Genomic DNA, 17,712 nt, shown 5'->3' with positions numbered 1-17,712 from the left:
ATTTTTTTTCTATAGCACTGAATACACGGCCTTATTTTTCCAGCTTCATTATCACATTCAATTTCAACTGGGAGTGACCCCCGGCCCCCCCAAAAAAAGATGTCCTTTTATTTCCCATGTGAGGCTAAAAGATGCCATCTTTGCCGTTGATTAGCGGATGCTTTATGGCTTGATGACTGTTTGCTCAGGTTGCCCTCTTGGACTTTTGGGCTGCATTAATAATAATCCACTGGAAATAATATGACACGTTTACTGCCGCTGGACTTTCTTTGGCACGCGACGGACGGCTAACAACAAACAAAGAAAGGCGTTGACGGCGTTCTTATCGAGGAGGATAAAAAGACGGCAAATGTTCCTCTCACGCTCAAAACGTTCGGGAGCTGAGAAGTTGCAGGGAAGTAAGTCGTTCCTTTTGCACGTTTTCACAAATGCTCGACGTCTGGCTCACCTTTGACCTTTTGTCCTTTTCGTCACTTGTTTGCAGTTGGATTTGAGGCTTCGACCAATTGTCGCGTCATCCGTCAATCCGATCGATCGATCGATCGATCGATCGGATCCTCCGTTGGATTTGTCAGGTTGCGGCTTGGCCGCGCGAGTGTCCAGGATGCAAGGACGCCTCGGGCGTTCTTCCTTCACCTTCCTGCTGGTGGCGCTGTGCGTGCTGCTGCTGCTGTGCTGCGCCGCGCTGACGGCGCTAATGTGGGCCCAAGCGGCGGCGGCGCCGCCGGGTGAGTCCCTCCGTCCATCCTAACCTGCCGTCCCACAAAAGCTTGACTTTGCCGCCATCTTGTGACGTCTTGCTGTCAAGGAACTCGGTCCGAGTGGGCTGAAGGGTTTCATTTTGGATAAAGTGTCATGGAACAATGCCGGTTTTAACTCATTCAGTGCCGGATGATGTGTCCACTCCGGTGCCAGGGTTTTTGTCATTGTTACTTGAATTCCAGGAACCACAGAATATTGAGTTTTGCGACCACATAAATATCAAATTCTGTGTAAAAACCCTTAGATTCTATGCTTTTATCAGAAATCAATAGTTAATTCCTAAGTGATATGGGGCTGGAGTTATATGAGCTTGAAGTGGGGGCAGATGTCCAAAATACAATGCAATACATATTGATTGATGTAGCGCTTTAATAAGAGCTGAAGCTGGAACAAAGCGCTAACATGGAAAAACAGGAAATGCCGCCCCCTTGTGGAACAGATAAAAACCTTTCCAGAGGCTATAGCTAGCGCTTTATCGGCACCCAAGCGTGAAGAAACAAAACCCAAACAAATTCGGGAATGGCGGCGAATGAGTTAATTTGGACCCAAAATGGGTGCTTTGTTGCCATCTTGTGGCATCAAGGAAGAAGAGGAAATGTTGAAGTGAGTTGGAGAGTTTCAATTCCACAGCGATTGGGGTTTGGAGCCCTCTTGTGGTATCTGTGGGAAGTGATTGATTTTTTAACAAACATTTTTTGACCCCCGAGCCAGCTCACACTAATGAGTGACGGGCGTTTCAGATGCGGAGGGGGCGGGGCTCCGCGGCGAGATGGCCATCACGCACGGAGCCCGCTTCGGCCCGGATCTGCGCAACAGCAGCAGCGCCGCCTTCAAGGCGCTGGCCTATGACGTCCAGCGGCTGGTGAGCGGGCGAGTGGGCGAGCGACTAGGCATGCGAGTGGGCGGGCGGGCAAGGAAGAATGGGCGAGCGAGGGTGAGCGGGCGAATGAGCGAGAGTGAGTGGGCGAGCGAGCGAGCGGTCAGTCGGGCAAGCAGAGAGAGTGGGCGGGCGAGCGAGAGTGAGCGGGCGGGCGGGCGAGCGAGCAGGCGAGCCTCGCCATCCGGCGGGCCACCAGGCTGACTGGTGATTGGTCGACAGGTACGCGAGGCCTTCAGAAGGGGCGGGCTCAGCAGGCGCTTTGTCACGTGCGACGTGGTGGCATTCACGTGAGGACGTCGCCGACGCAATTCACGAGACCCGATTGATCGTGAACGACGATCGGTTCAATCAGCGCGCCTGAAAATTGATCAAACACCCTTGGCCAATATCATTGATTGTTGCTTTGCTGAACGCTCTTCTATTGAACACATTGATTAATGATAATTACTGCGAAGATGGATTATTATTATTATTTGCACATCTTGATCGTTAAATCCCGATTGATCAGGATGTATTGATGAGCAACAGTTTGGTTTGATCATTGGTAATTGAATACATTTTTTACATTTTCATCGTGGAGCACGTTGACTCCTTTTGATAATCAGTTGCTCCAAAAAATGTATTGATTGGTCGCTAACAATTGCTACTTGATCACACACTGCCCGGTGATGATTGAACGCACTTATTGATTATTCATCACTGAGATCATCTTCATTATCGGTGGCATGCTGACTCAGTGAGGGCAGCGTGCTGGTGACCTTTGACCTGTGGTTCACGGCGAGGGTGGAGAGGCAAGAGGCGGAGCAGCAGATGAAGGCGGGCCTGCGGGAGAGCGGCGGCCAATTGGCGGTGGACGCGGACAGCGTCCGCATCACGGGTGAGTTGCGGGCCCGCCGGAGCTCCGAGGTCACGACCCCTCATGACACCTTCCCGCAGAGATGGAGAGCCAGGAGGAGGCCACGCCCACCCCGGAGGCCACACCCACCGCCTGCACGCCAACCGCGACGCCCGTACCAGGTGAGTCAGTCGGATTCATCATTATTAATGAAATGACCGACCTATTCGCGCCAAATTAATTTTTTTTTCATGAAGCGAGGGAATATGAAAAATCGGAGTTCTGAGTTAAAAGTCAAAATTTTGAGTTTAAAGTCAAAAGTTTGAGTTTAAAGTCGGAATTCTGATTTAAAAGTTGGAATTTTGAGTTAAAAGTCAGAAATCAGACTGCCTGCGCGCCACGAATCAGAACAGGCGACATGTAAAATGGCCGACCGAGTGTCATCAACGCCTCATTTCCTGTTTGTACCCCGACCCAGTCACGTGTCCTCCTTTCCACGCTTCCTGCGACCGCTCGTCCACCTGCGTCCACGCCGAGCGGCTTTGCGACGGCATCCAAGACTGCGCCGACGCGTCCGACGAAGACGCCGCTCGCTGCGGTCGGCGCCTTACCTTCCATGTCGCTCGCCCGAGAGTCGCTCGCTTGTTGCCGTGACAACGCCGTCCTCCTTTTTTTTTTTTTACAGCCACGACCTGCGACGGCCACTTTTTGCTGCGCGGCCCATCGGGATGGTTCGCCTCATCCGGCAAAGGCGGATTCTGCCGCTGGATCATCAGGTCCCAAAAGCACACCGGGCAGATCAAGCACAAGATTGGCGACCAATCCATGTTTTTCGTTACTGCCTTCAGGGTCCAGACTGGATTTTCCGTTCAGGTCAACTTTCACGAGTTTGAAAGTCGAGAGGGTGTCGACATTGTGAGACTTTACGAAGGACTCGGTGCTGACAAGACCTTGGCAGGTCAGGAGAGCTGGCGCCGGATCTTGGATCCAGTCCAGTATCAGGTTGGGGTCCCGAATGGTCATCGTTCCTTCTTCGATCGCAGCCGAGTTCTCTGGTCCCACCCCACCCGGGACTGTGTGGCTTCTGACCCACCAATCCACGATTGAGTTTTCTTCAGACCACCTTGACGACGCGTCGAGATTCAACGCCACCTTCGGCGCCGGCGACCTCTCGGCGCTCACGGGTGCCTCAGCCGCGACCTGTCAATCCTCCGCGGCAAAAGCGGCGTCCGTCAGTCTGTTGCTGTTTTTCAGATTCGGAGAAGCTCTCGTGTACGTTTGAGCGCGGTTTTTGCTTCTGGAGGCAGGACCACCAAGACGACGGCGACTGGCTTCGAAGCAGAGGCGCCACGTTCCCGCCACTCACTGGTCCGAGCGCGGACCACACACTCGGAACCCCAACGGGTCGGTTTGCTTCTGCTTATCTGTGGTTAACTCACGTTGGCCGTCGCGTTTCACATCAAGTCCGATACCAACGTCTGGAGTCGGTCTTGAATTGGATGGAGGATAAGCGCATTTTCTGCATCAAGTCTGAAACTGGAGCCGGTATTGGTTCCAAAGGTGATCCTGGAAGAAATCTCGCAACATGTCTTGGATCAGGTTGCGGGAAAGCTCTTGAATTCGGCTCTATATCAAAATCAGTATCGGGATTGACTTCAGGTTTGTTTGCCCTTAAAACAAGTTGAAGGACAAGATCTGCACCTTGAACAGCTCTTTTGTCAAGACAAACTCAAGTGCCGGGTTGACTTCTTAGCATGGTGTTAGCATAGGTGCTAATCCGCCGTGTTTGCCGACTCAGGTTTCTACTTGGTAACCCCTCTGAGTCCCGGCCAATGGCTGAAGAGCTTCAGGATGCGCAGCCTGCCTTTGACTGCGCTCGCGAAGCCAATGTGTCTCCGTTTTTGGTAAAAAAAGACACTGGACAAACGAGGAGATGATTGAAAGCTGTGCATTCGGATCTGAGTAGTACTCGTGTGTGAAGGTATCACATGTTCGGAGAAGATGTCCACCGTCTTCAAGTGTTGCTGCTCGGTGCGCTTCCAGGCGAATTCGCCACAGTGGCGTTCCACAGGGAGGGGAACTATGGCGACAACTGGAACTATGGACAAGTCCCGCTCAGCTCCGCCAACGCCTCACAGGTGAGAGCGGTTCCACGACGCAAACTGGTTTCCAATGTCGAGGTGAGTTCAGACCGACTTCAAGCAGGATACCGACTGACCCTCCAACTTCTTACTGGATTCAACCTTATTTGACTCCGATTTGGGACTGATTTTCCAAAGACTCCAAAGGGCTATGATTGTGGCCTCTTGGAAACGCACCCATTTCCGATGGATTTCCACCTTCCGCAGACCAGGTTTTCACTCGGGATCCGCGCCCGGTCTGCTGTGCGCAGGTTGTGTTCGAAGCTCTGAAGCGAGGCGGCATGGAGAACGACATCGCGTTGGACGACATCACGTTGACATCCGAGCCCTGCGGACCCGCCCCGCCCGAACCTACCTTAGCGCCCACTCCAACCGTGGCGCCCACCATGCCGGGTGAGCGTGGCCCCCCGACCCTGGGCCGGAATGGGACAGCGTGAAAGCCTGAACAGAAAACTGACGGCGCCCTCTCCTCTGGCTAGCGGACTGCGGCGGTCCTTTGGACGTGTGGGAGCCCAACTCCACCTTCAGCTCGCCAAATTACCCGCACTCCTATGGGAACGGAGCTCGCTGTGAGAGCCGCCAAGGGAACGGCTCCCGAGCCAGAAGCTAGACCTTATCCAAGAGATCCGATCAGCCCGTTTACCTTTGCTCCCGCAGGCAAGTGGACGCTCCGCACTGTGCCGGGTCGAAACATCCAAGTCCACTTCCTGGACTTGGATGTGGAAGAAAACTACGACGTGGTGGAGGTCCGCGACGGGGTGGGGCCCAACTCCACTTTGCTGGGTGAGCCGCGTGTCGGATTATCACGGCGGTGGCCCGACGCCAGCCGCCCTGGGACCTCCCAGTGAGGAGCGGCGTTGCGCATTAGGGAATATGTGTTGTCTTGTCGCCTCTCGTAGCCATTCTGACCGGCGACGGCGGCCCCGCCCGTGACTTGTTTTCAACGAGCAATCGGGTGACGGTGTGGTTCTTCACGGACAGCTCGGGAAGCGGACGGGGCTTCAGAGCCAACTTCACCTCCGGGGTCGACTTGGGGTCTCCAGGTGAGGTCCGCTACTCTCATCAAACGCCCGCTATCGGGTTGACGGGTCTTTGTTCTTCTGTGCCAAAACCAGAGCCGTGCCCCCCGGAGCACTTCCAGTGCAGAACGGGCGGTTGCATCCCGGAAAACCGCCAGTGCAACACGGAGGTTGACTGCGGCGACGCTTCCGATGAAGCCAACTGTGGTGAGCGTTGCGCCCAAAGCGATTTGGTCCCGTTGAGACTACCGAGTACTTAGCGCAGACGCGCGTTCTCAGTTGTGCTGCAGGCCGCCACTTCCGGCCGTCTCCGGTTTCAGATCGGCGCCTCTCGGTTTACGGTGTGCGCGGACACCTGGACCCCGCGCCTGTCTCGCTTCACCTGCCGCTACTTGGGATACAGGTAGACTCTTCCTGGACCCTCCATACGGGTTGGTCTCTTGTAAGACCTGCGCCGTCAGTGGCCACTAAGGTAGACTCTCTCGTTAGCAAAGACACGCAAATGGGTGATGGGTCGACTCCCGAGACCCGTCGGACCACTCGCTACCTACAAAACTTGCGAGAAGTCCTCCTGGCAGTCAGGCAGAGCTGGCCCTACTAAGCCCGGTCAACGGAGAGACCGACCGCAGGGTCCGATTTGTCCGTCCAAATACAAACTGTTAACTTGGGAAGGGGGTCTTGTCACCCATTGTCGTTGACCAGGTCTGGGGTGGTGACTCTGCCGCCTGCCGTGCCGGGAGACTCCCCTTACGCCAGTGTCCAAGTCACCGCAAACGGAAGTCTGGAATCCAACGTGAGGTGACTGGCTGCAAACTTTGTAGAACCCGCCAAGAGTCGACGCGATGCTCAACAGAGTGCCACGGTTGCCGCTCGCTTGTTTTTCAGTGACGGATGTCCCGGCCAGCGCGTGGTTTCCCTCCGGTGTAACAACCAGCGTGGGTATCCGCACTCTTCCTGTCCTCAAGACTGTTTTCAGTAGGATCCCATTATCACATAATCGTCAGTTGCCTTTCTCTTTCAGCTTGCGGCCTTCGTTTTGTCGCCAATGACACCGTTGCCAGAGACGGTAAGAGCGCTAAACTGCGGAGAACCGGATGCAAATTCAGTTTTTGCTGGCAAAAAAAAAGTTTGGATTCTACAGAGTCGAACCAGTTGTGATTTCCTTCTCCTCCCAAATAAGGGGAGGTCCGAGTGGTGGGCGGGTCGGACGCTGCAGAAGGGGCGTGGCCCTGGATGGCGTCGCTGCATTGGAACGGTCGCCACGTGTGCGGCGCCGCCTTGCTCGGTCGCCGCTGGCTGCTGACTGCCGCCCACTGCGTCTACGGGTGAGATGGCCCAGCCAATGGCGGTCGCTCTTGGGTGATTGACAAGTCGGATGTCTTTGACAGGAAGGACCGCCCCCTCGCCCGCTGGTCGGCCAAGTTGGGTGTCAGGTCTCAGAGCCACGTCGGCGACGCGAACTCCTTCCCAATCGATGCCGTGCTGGTCAACCCGCATTACAACAGACTTAGCAAGCAAGCCGACGTGGCCTTGATGCGCCTCGGCGCGCCCGCCAACTTCACCGGTATGACCGGACACGAGTCCACGCGTCGACTTCCAAGTTGACTTGGGGTCTGGAGACCTGGAACGAGCTACGAATGGACCTGAACCATGCTCTCAAGGTGCGCCTGTGCGTGTGCAACAGATTTGATCCAGCCGGTGTGTCTCCCTGAAACTGGTCACCAGTTCCCAACCGGGAGGAAATGTTGGATTGCTGGTTGGGGACGACAGGCTGAGGACGGTCAGTCAACTTGCCGTCTGTCTCTCCGACTGTTTCCCTGCCGGTTCATTGGCGTGTGTACGGCGTGCAGGTTTTCTTCCGGACATTCTGCAGGAGGCCGAGGTCCCTCTGGTGGACCGGGTCTCGTGCCAGCGCGCCTTGGCTGAGTACAACATCACGTCCAGCATGCTATGCGCAGGCTTCCCGGAAGGCGGGGTGGACTCGTGTCAGGTGATCAGCGTGCACTCCCTTGCGTCGGACGTCCGCAAGGGAGTTGAGAGTTCACTGCGGGACTTTTTGCGCACAGGGCGACTCGGGCGGTCCGCTCATGTGCGAGGAGGACGGGGGATGCTGGACCGTGATTGGTGAGCTTCTCGTCAGCGCTTGCGTTTCGCAGAACCTCGCTCGGCAATCCACTTCCTGTGCCGTCAATCGCTGACAGGTGTCACGTCCTTCGGGATGGGTTGCGGTCGGCCCGGGCGGCCCGGCGTCTACGCCAGAGTCTCGGCCTTCGTCGCCTGGATCGCGGAGACGCGGCGCTCCTCCTTGTTGCCGTGATGATCCTCCTCCTCCTCTTCATCCTCCTCCTCTCCATGGAGGTCCACTTTTCCTTCCACTTTTTCCCGTTGCTCCTTGACTTCGGGTCCTTCCTCCTCCTTTCCATGGAGGTCCACTTTTTCCTGTTGCTCCTTGATTTCCTGTCCTTCGTCCTCCTCTCCATGAAGGTCCACTTTTCCTTCCACTTTTTCCTCTTGCTCCTCAACGTCCTGTCCTTCCTCTTCCTCTTGATCTTCCATTTCGCCCTCCTCCTCTTCGTCCTCCGACTCTGCGCAGATGCCGCGACGACCGATGACACCCCCCCAACTCCGGCTGCTCTGATTGGCTGTGGTGCAAAATCCATGTGTGCAAAGTTATTTTGTCACGTGACGCTTTTCTTTCCTGCCAACTTGGACGCTGTTTTCGGAGCGACGCGCACTTGCACAGAACAGCGTGTGGGTGGAGTCGAGTCGGGTCGGGTGGACTTGTCTCTTGCCTGACTACGCGCAACCGCACACACACACACACATACTCGGTGAAAGTCAGTGGCGGGGACATGAGCGCACAAAGAAGTGAACGCGTGAAGACATGAAGACATGGACTTGCTAGTGTGCGCGCTGTTGCTTGTTTTTGCGCCCGTCGTCTCTGTCGTCAGCGGCCGCAGCGCAGGTAAGCGAGTCCCGCATGTCATTGGAGTCGAGACGACTTGGTCCATAGTGGAGTGGATCTGGTACAAGATCCTCAACTTGCAGTGTCAAGACTCTGCTTTGACCTGATTGATTCATCAACGGTGCAAGTGTCAGAATCCCAATCATCTTTATAGACAAGTGTGTTCAATTGATTAGCTTGATTATGTCCTAGAACGTTTGGTCAAGATGTAATGTGCCGACCGAGCGTGTGTGTGTGTGTGTGTGTGTGTGTGTGTGTGTGTGTGTGTGTGTGTGTGTGTGTGTGTGTGTGTGTGTGTGTGTGTGTGTGTTCAATCCTCCTTGAACTTCAAGTCTGACAAGTTGCCAGAGGACATTTTGTTATCATTTGGTTTTTGGGGACGGGGGGCTTAGCTGCACACTCTTGCAGGAACTGGTCTTGGGTTTTCTCGCAAACATGGAGAAGAGATGCAATTAGGACCGTATGCGAGACGGACTCTCGCCCAAGATTCAGTCAATGGTATTTAGCTGTGTCGCTTAAATCTGGACGCAACCCCCGACCAAGACTCCAGAAAAAAAAAGTGGCGCCGTGGATCTTCACTAATAAGAGCTGCGGTCGTAGCCTTCCAACAAGTTTCCAGACCGCAAATCGTGCGCTGGAAGGTCTGCCTGTGACAGCTGGAAAAGGGATCAATGAGGTGATTGATTGTGTTCTGGCATTTGAAAAAGTCGGGATGGATTGCATTGATTTTTTTTCAAGGCACCGTCGGTTGTTCATGTGCTGGACGAGGTTTCTTATTAAAAAAAAAGATGGTGGATGAAGAAGGTGAAGATTGTCTTTGTCCTGTTTGAAAAGTCTACAGTCAATGAGATGATGGATTGCCTTTCTCAGATTCCCTCCATGAGGGTTTGTCCAAGTTCAGCGTGGTTCGTCCGATCCGAACCGACTCGCGTGGCCGCTTCCTGCCCGCGGACGTTTCCACCCAGTCGCCGCACCGTGGAAAACGTCAGGCGACGCGGACCTCCGAGCCGGAGGTCTTCTACAACGTGACGGTCTTTGGACGGGAGCTGCACCTGCGGCTGCGTGCCAACCGTCGCCTGGTGGCCCCCCGGGCCACCGTGGACTGGTGGAACGACGCCGGACTTGGGCGCTCGGAGCCAATCGGAGACGCCGGCTGCTTCTACGCAGGGGGCGTGTCCGGCCTGGAGGATGCGGCCGTCGCTCTTAGCAACTGTGATGGACTGGTGGGTGGAACCTCTCCCTAACGCTGCCGGCCAAGCTAACCGCGCGCTCATTAGCAAATTAACTATTGCCGTCACTAATGTAACGCAACCGTGAGCCAGTTCGCACTCACACACTGATGTTAGTGACACATTTAGCGCAGTTAGTAACAAAACCAGAATCAGATGCTCTTGTCGGATGGCGTAATACCATACCGAGTATTGAGTAGTACTCTCTAAAGTTCAGCTTCACGTCATGGACAAGTATTAAGTGAAGTCGGAGAGTCAAGAGAACAGAAATGAACAGGGTAAAATGCAGTTAGCATTTGCGAACCCACCCCTTCCCATTCGCGCAATAGTCGCGGGTCCGACCGTACGGGCCCAGATAACACACTATAGTACGTCTTAGACCAGAAAATTGAGACCAGATCATCAGTGCTTCTGTCAGCGCTGGCCGTCATCGCATGCTAATTTGTGTGATCCTCGATGGGGAAACTAGGGAGTCAAAATGTCAGATAGCTAGCTAGCTAGCTGTAAGATGTGTGGAATGAGAGAGCAGAGGAACGGGGGGGGGGGGGGGGCTGTAAAAAGCAGCAGCCACGTGCACATGGGACGGACGCGCTGGCTTCAACGTCTGGCTGTGATGGGATCCAGATGTCATGGAAAGATGAGACTGCTTGAAAGGAATGAGCTGCGCACACACTTGCACGGGAAGGACTCTTATTTTGAAAGGCAATTGGCAAGCTTCCCCTCGGTCTTGTCTGTCCAACCGCAATAGCACAACCTCTGCAGCCGGTCTCAGTTGTTTCTTGACCCTCTGTGGACCTTTAGCAGACCCTCCACAGTAACTCTTTAAGGCACCACCTACAGACGTTGGCAGGTCTTAGTGGATGCCGAGTCGATCCTCGTGAGATCTTTGTTTGGTCCTCCACAAACACATCTGCAGTAGACTTTCGGAAAAGGCTCCGTAGAGTGGGCCTGCGCTAGCATTTATGGAGGTTACAAGTACACTCCTCAGTTGACCTTGCCGTCATCCACAGCACATATTGGGGAGCTCTTCTGATCTAGGTCAGTAGTTATTCGGACGATTATCGGGGAACCGTCAGTAGATCTTTAGGAGATCTTCAGGAAAACTGGTCGATGACCAATGCGGATCTGGTCAATGCCCTTTCCCATGGAAAATGTCAATTCTCAGTCGAGTGGCCTTTGACCCAGTATGGTCCCGAGAGTTGAGTAAGGTCATGTACGTGTGGGCAGGCTGGGATGATCCGAACGGCCGAGGAGGAGTTTTTCATTGAGCCGCTCCGGCGTTCGGGCCAGGGAGGCCAAGGTGAAAGTGAAGATGACCAGGGAGGACGACCACACATTGTTTACCCATCGTCCGCCGCCATCAAGTCCAAACAACGGGCGGTCAACCAAACCGCTGACTTTCTGCGAGGTCAGAAGAATTCTTATCCCTAGACGCTCGGTCACACCGCGACACCTGTTTGGCTCTCATCCAAGATTTTTACTGTCTCTTCAGAACGTCTCTCGGGTTCCTCGGATCCGCTGACGTCCCGGTCTGGCTCGGCTCGGCGGCGGCGCTACATCGAAGAGGCGGATATGTTCAACATAGAGGTCCTGCTCGCCGTGGATTATTCCGTACTTCTTTTCCACGGACAAGAACATATCCAGAAATATCTGCTCACCTTTATGAACATCGTAAGTGGACGCGCCGCAGGTGGGACTAGGTCACGTGTCTGTGAGTCATAAGAATGTGCCCTGTCCTGACCTTGAACTTTCAAGTCAAGTCCAGTCTTTTCTGAGTTGCATTCATCAAGCTTATAGAAGAAACTGGAGCGTGAAACGTTGCAGCAGATCCTTCAGGCTGGGACCAATGTGTTGCAGGTGAACGAGATCTATCAGGATCAGTCCCTGGGCGCCAACATCAATGTTGTTCTGGTCCGAATCATCATGCTGTCTCCTTCCAAGGTACTCCGGATTTGCCCCGGTCGAGAATATCATGAGCCATCACTAACTGTGAGACTTTTCAAACCAGTCGCAGGAGCTCATCTCAGTGGGCAATGCCCAGAAAAGCTTGGAGAACGTCTGCGGCTGGTCTTACATCCAGCAGAGGGAGCAAAGCCCCAACCAGCAGCATGACCACCTGGTCTACTTGAGCAGACGGGAGTTTGGACCCTCCGGCATGCTAGGTAACGATGCTAGCTCCAGACTACTGTGCGACTCGCTAATGTCTGCTAAGGCCGCTTCCGCTAAGACTTGGCCTACTGCTGACGGAATGCAAATACCGATATGACTAATGCCAAGGTCGCCATTTCCGCCATCCCCGTCGCGAAAAGCGCCTGGAGCCCGCGGAGCGGACCGCTGGGCGTCATGCGCCGCTCATCTTCATGCTCCTCGCAGGCTACGCTCCCGTCACCGGAATGTGTAAGATGCACCAGAGCTGCGTCCTGGTCTTGGAGGACGGATTCTCTTCGGCCTTCGTGGCGGCGCACGAAATTGGACACGTGTGAGGCACACAAACACGCCATCGCAAACAAGGCGGCGCCGCTTTGCCCTGGCTAGCGTGAGCGTTCGATTGCCGCGTGTCCCCGTTCAGGTTGGGAATGGAGCACGACGGAGAGGTCAACGAGTGTGACGATGACGTGTACTTGGGCAGCATCATGTCTCCACAAGTGGAGGCCACCTTCTACCGCTACCACTGGTCCAGGTGCAGCTGGAGTGAGCTGCACAAGTACCTGCCGTAAGGCCACCCCACACTTGCGCAAATCCTCTGTCCGTTTTCTGTTCGGCTTAGTCCATTTCCTCCCCGTGTCCGTCCCCTTCCTGGGCCCTTCACTTACCATTTTTGTCCTTTGGAATTGTCCCGATTCCCTTCCTTTTCTGCGTCCCGTTCCGGTGTCCCCGACCAGCACATACGACTGTCTCCGAGATGATCCGTTCAGCCCCGACTGGCCCGTTCCGCCCCTTTTGCCAGGCTTTGAGTACTCCATGGAGCAGCAGTGCAGCTTTGACTTTGGACCCGGATACGGAACCTGTAAAGCCGTAAGTCTTGACGTTCGCCTCCTTTGAGTCTTCCGGTCCAGTCGCGGTTGCCGGCTGGCCGGTCTCTTTATGTTCCACGCTGGTCTATTTGATGTTCTTGTCAGTATCCCAACACGCAGCCTTGCCAGCAGCTGTGGTGCAGCGACAACAACCATCCTTTGTTCTGCAGATCCAAGAAAGGTCCGCCTCTGGACGGGACGCCGTGCGGACCCGGCCTGGTGAGCCCGCCGCCGCCGCCGCCGACCTGGCCGCAGTTGACCGGCGCTCTGACTGACAACTACCGTCTCCCTCGTGGCGCACGTCTGCGTCTTCCTCAGCACTGCTTCAAAGGATCCTGCATCACGCTGACGGACAACCTCCTGAGACAGGATGGCGCCTGGAGCTCGTGGAGCGCCTACGCCGACTGCTCCAGGACCTGCGGGGGCGGCGTCCGGATCCGCTCCAGGAACTGCGACAGCCCACCGTAGGTTTTTCAACGCGGCCGTCCTTCGATCCCAATCAGAGGCGCTTTCTCTTGCTGTGTCCAGGCCGGCCAATGGGGGGCGCACCTGCTTTGGAAACAGTTTTGAGTTTCAACTGTGTAACCAACAACCCCGGTGTCCTCCCATGACTGACTTCAGGTGAGTGAGTAAGACTGGAATGACTTGGAATAACCCGGAATGCCTTGGACTGACCTGGAATAACCTGGAATGCCTTGTACTGACCTGGATTGACCTGGATTGACTTGAAATGACCTGAAATGACTTGAACTGACCTGGAATGACCTGGAATAACCTGGAATGCATTGGACTGACGTGGGATAACCTGCAATGACTTGGAATAACCTAGATTGACTTGGACTGACCTGGAATAACCTGGAATACCTAGGACTGACCTGGAATAACCTTCACTGACTTAGAATAACCTAGATTGACCTGGAATGACTAGGACTGACCTGGAATAACCTTGAATAAACTGGAATGTCGTGGACTGACCTGGATTGACTTGAAATGACCTGGAATAACCTGGAATGCCTTGGCCTGTGTTGTCTTTCAGGGCGGAACAGTGCGCCGTCTGGGATGAGTCTTTTGAGCACGAGGGAAAAAAACACCGCTGGCTGCCTGTGGAACATGTTGACCGTAATTACACACACATGAACATGCGCAGTCGCGCAGTCGCGCAGACGGTCTCACTCGCGACTGTCTTTGACGACGTCGGTGTTCCGTCAGCGGACGAGCGCTGCAACCTGTTCTGCCGCTCCAACGAGACGGGAGTCCAGGTTTCCATGAAGAGGGCGGCGCACGACGGGACGCTTTGCTCGTACGACGACGCCCACAGCGTGTGCGTGCGAGGAGAGTGCGAGGTCTTTATCCGGTCTCGTCGTCCTCACGGTGACGCGTCTCCATCATTCTGGCCTCCTTCGGACGGGGGTCCGTTGTCTCCGCTTGTCCCCCTTTTGTCCTTGTCTCCGCGCAGCACGTGGGCTGCGATGGAGAGATCGCGTCAGACCGCCAGGAAGACCGATGCGGGGTGTGCGGCGGCGACCACTCGCGCTGTCGCGTGGTCAAAGGAAACTTGACTCGTAGCGCCAACAAAACAGGTGAGCTGAAGACCATGGGCGACTTTTCGTTGCGCGTGTCAGTCACTCAATCAATCAATCAATCAATAGACGCCTGCTTGAAGTTCACTTTCAAATCAAAATGGCGAACAAAAGCGCCAATCATGTGGATTGGCGGCCGTCTGTGTCGCTCGCAGGTTACCTGAAGATCCTGGAGATTCCTCGAGGAGCGCGACACCTCCTGGTGCAGGAGTTCAGCAGGACCCCCCACGTCCTCGGTAGGCGGGGCTCGTGAGACCGGGTCCCGGGCCGACCCGGATCACGGCGTGTTTTTCTCGCCCGTCTAGCGTTGATGAACCAGGAGAGCGGTCGCCTCTTCCTGAACGGCGACGACGCGGCGCCGACGTCGCGCACCCTGGTGGAGATGGGCGTGGCCTGGCGCTACACGCACAGCGAGGACGGCGAGGCCTTGCAGGCCCAGGGGCCGCTCAAGTACGCCGCGGTCCTGATGGTGAGCGGGCGCTCGTCCGTCCGTCCGCCCGCCGGCGTCGTGAGAAGCTAACCGCTCTCCCCGTCAGCTGCGCTCGCACGGCGACGCCAAGGTGACGGTCTCCTACAAGTACGTGATCCGGGACCACCTGCGCTCGTCTCTGGAGTCCAACCTGGTGCAGGAGGACGGCGTCTTTTACGAGTGGGCCCTCAAGCAGTGGTCGGCGTGCTCCGAGTCGTGCGGCGGAGGTACGGCGCCGCCCGTTGGCCGTCTGGAGGGAACGCGACTCCACCCGCACGTCTGGCGCCCGGCAGGGAAGCAGTACACCCGCTTTGGATGCCGACGCAAGGCGGACGGCGTGATGGTCCAGAGGACCTTCTGCTCCAACATCCGCAAACCCACAGCCATCACGCGCAGCTGCAACCCGGACGTCTGCAGCCCGCCACGGTAACGTCCGGGGCCAGGTCGTCCGCGCCGTCGCCCGTCGCCCGACTACGACCCGCTTCCTGCTCCTCGCCCATCAGTTGGATGAGCGGTGGCTGGGAGGCCTGCAGCGCCTCCTGCGGTCGTGTCGGGTGGCAGCGGCGCTGGGTGGGATGCCAGCTGGTCTCCGTCGGCGGGCGGCGCCTCTCCGTCAACAGCGAATTCTGCCAGGAGCGCCGTCCGGACGCCAAGCGGCCCTGCGGCCGGGTCCCGTGCCCGCCCTCGTGGCGGGCGGGGCCCTGGACGCCGGTAAGGGGTCCGCCCGCACGGGGGCGGCGCCTTATGGGCTCCTATGACGCGGCTTGTGTGCGGTAGTGCTCCGTCACCTGCGGCGACGGCACGCAGGAAAGGCGGGTGGCCTGCGTGCACCCCGACGGATCTTCGGGGAACTGCAGCCTGGTCCCGCCCGTCTCCACCCGCGCCTGCCGAGCGCCACCGTGTGGCGGTAAGCCTGAATTGCACCCTCGCTCGCCTGACGTGATGATAATTGATACAATGCTAGCCAGCTAGCTAACAGCTAGCCGGCTAGATTCTAGAGCTAGATTCATGCTCGCATGCTCAGCTAGATTAGATAATAGACAGAAAATAGCTACCTAGGTAATAATAATAATAATAATAATAATAATAATAATAATAATAATAATACATGTCATTTCTAAACTCTCAAGGACACTTTACAGTCACAGGATAAAGTTTTTCTGTGGGTGAGCAGCGGCAGCCACACGCGCCAGCGTTCACTTCACCCCGAAGTAACTCAAATAGATAGAAAGCTAGCTAGATAGCTAATAGCAAGCGGAAAATAGCTAGCCATTAGTCAGCTATGTATGATTCTTATTATTAATGTTCCGGCGCAGGCGACCCGAAGAACTTCCCGGTCCGATGGCTGTCCAGATCCGACACGGAAGTCCCGCTGGCCAAGACCGCCTCAAGTAGCGCAAAGTCCAAAGTCCTTCGGCTGGGTTTCGGTTCTTGTGGTTGCGCTACGCCGTCTTGACCGCTGATGTTGTTTCTGCAGGGCAGCGCTGCCGCGGCGACCGCTCGGCGTTTTGCCGCATGGAATCGCTGAGCCGCAACTGCGCCAACGCCGCATACAGACAAATGTGCTGCAAGTCCTGCCGCAATTTCAGGTGACCCCCGACCGACCTCGGCCATATTGACCTGTCAATCACGACTCGATTTGGCCTTGCCATTTCGCTAACACAGTTTTTCAGAACCGTTCAGGATCAGTTTTTCTGTGGGTGAGCAGCGGCAGCCACACGCGCCAGCGTTCACTCAACCCGGAAGTAACTCAAATAGATAGAAAGCTAGCTAGCTATCGGATAGATACAGTAATAATAATAAATCATTTCATTTCTAAGCGCCTTTCAAAACTCTCAAGGTCACTTTACAGTCACAGGATCAGTTTTTCTGTGGGTGAGCAGCGGCAGTCACAGACGCCAGCGTTCACTCAACCCGAAAGTAATTCAAATAGATAGAAAGCAAGCTGGCTAGCTGATAGATACAGTAATAATAATAATAATAATAATAATAATAATAATGGATTTCGTTTTGTTGGTCCATGCTCGCAATGGTCTTTTTGTTGTTTTTTTTTTAGCGTGTCCGCCACAGGAATGCCCCAGCCAAGCCCCTCCCCCAGCAGCGCTGCTTGGACCGTGGCTCCGCCCCCAGGCACCACCGACTTTATTTACGTGGATTACGACGACGGGCAGCCTTCGCCCTCCGTCGCTCCCACGCCCGCGCCGCCCATTTTCTCGGCGGAGACCACGCCCACCGTCGCCCCGGCGTCCTCTGTTGCCGCGGTAACCCTCGCCGGCCAAACGGCGCCGACCGTCTCGCTCGGGGCGGCTGAAGATGTCGTCACGCCCAGCGGGAGGGGCCAACCTTCGTCTTCCTTTCCGCCGACATCTCCGAAGGGCGAGGTTTCCTACGGCATCGTGGGATTGGACGCCGACGGGCCGAGGGGCCCGCGGAGCCATTTTGTCCCCCGAGTGGCCCCGAGAAAGGAGCGGACGCAAAACAAACGCATTCGGCAGCTTGTGGACAAGACGCCGGCGAGGTCTGGACGCCGGCCCAAACACGGCGCCTTGTAGGACATTTTGTCTTTTGGGTTTTTGTTTCCTTTTCGCTCGGAAAGTGGCCCCATTTGCGTGGCCTTGTTTTGTCCAATAAAAAAAAGTCGCAAATATCCCGCGCAAGTTAGCAAAGTGATGAATTCTGTTCCGTCACTACCAAGACGCTGTACGGTGATCCCTCGCTACTTTGTGGTTGCAGTGCATCGTTGATTTTTTTTTTTTTTCAGAGAAAACTAAAAGCTAATAACTGGCTAGCTTTCTGGCTAACTATCTGACTAGCTATC

General features: G+C 55.5%; 2 protein-coding genes across 4 annotated transcripts; both read left to right on the top strand.

Moving 5' to 3' along the window:
- The first annotated feature begins 1 nt into the window (after position 1).
- Positions 2-8,888, top strand: tmprss15 (transmembrane serine protease 15). Its single transcript, XM_089016341.1, has 27 exons — positions 2-728; positions 1,503-1,624; positions 1,862-1,929; positions 2,380-2,519; positions 2,579-2,659; positions 2,956-3,075; positions 3,163-3,253; positions 3,326-3,435; positions 3,521-3,661; positions 3,732-3,881; positions 4,276-4,381; positions 4,459-4,615; positions 4,870-5,011; positions 5,098-5,187; positions 5,276-5,401; positions 5,518-5,661; positions 5,734-5,844; positions 5,917-6,040; positions 6,340-6,435; positions 6,523-6,572; positions 6,659-6,703; positions 6,818-6,962; positions 7,026-7,201; positions 7,322-7,417; positions 7,488-7,627; positions 7,704-7,761; positions 7,839-8,888. Exons 1-27 carry the CDS (start codon positions 605-607, stop codon positions 7,952-7,954), a joined length of 3,069 nt encoding a protein of 1,022 aa, XP_088872467.1. The 5' UTR covers positions 2-604; the 3' UTR covers positions 7,955-8,888.
- On the top strand, positions 8,464-17,541 carry LOC148886947 (A disintegrin and metalloproteinase with thrombospondin motifs 2-like). 3 transcript variants are annotated; one of them, XM_089016333.1, is made up of 25 exons: positions 8,464-8,602; positions 9,473-9,825; positions 11,059-11,239; positions 11,324-11,502; positions 11,689-11,772; positions 11,840-11,993; positions 12,205-12,310; positions 12,401-12,544; positions 12,714-12,846; positions 12,951-13,064; positions 13,164-13,309; positions 13,374-13,466; positions 13,882-13,964; positions 14,055-14,188; positions 14,302-14,425; positions 14,581-14,661; positions 14,731-14,894; positions 14,962-15,121; positions 15,188-15,320; positions 15,398-15,605; positions 15,672-15,801; positions 16,211-16,285; positions 16,372-16,483; positions 16,951-17,155; positions 17,270-17,541. In XM_089016333.1, the coding sequence occupies exons 1-25, from the start codon at positions 8,530-8,532 to the stop codon at positions 17,444-17,446; spliced, it is 3,546 nt and encodes a 1,181-aa protein (XP_088872459.1). In that variant the 5' UTR covers positions 8,464-8,529; the 3' UTR covers positions 17,447-17,541. The 3 variants fall into 3 exon arrangements, with proteins under 3 accessions (XP_088872459.1, XP_088872458.1, XP_088872460.1); XM_089016332.1 differs by having other exon boundaries at positions 16,951-17,541; XM_089016334.1 differs by lacking the exon at positions 9,473-9,825 and having other exon boundaries at positions 8,469-8,602; positions 16,951-17,541.
- Positions 17,542-17,712: the final 171 nt, after the last annotated feature.

Source organism: Hippocampus bargibanti, linkage group LG16 (assembly GCF_051943395.1).
Source record: "Hippocampus bargibanti isolate YZ-2025 linkage group LG16, ASM5194339v1, whole genome shotgun sequence".
NCBI lineage: Eukaryota > Metazoa > Chordata > Actinopteri > Syngnathiformes > Syngnathidae > Hippocampus > Hippocampus bargibanti.
This window is presented reverse-complemented; position numbering and strand designations above follow the sequence as displayed.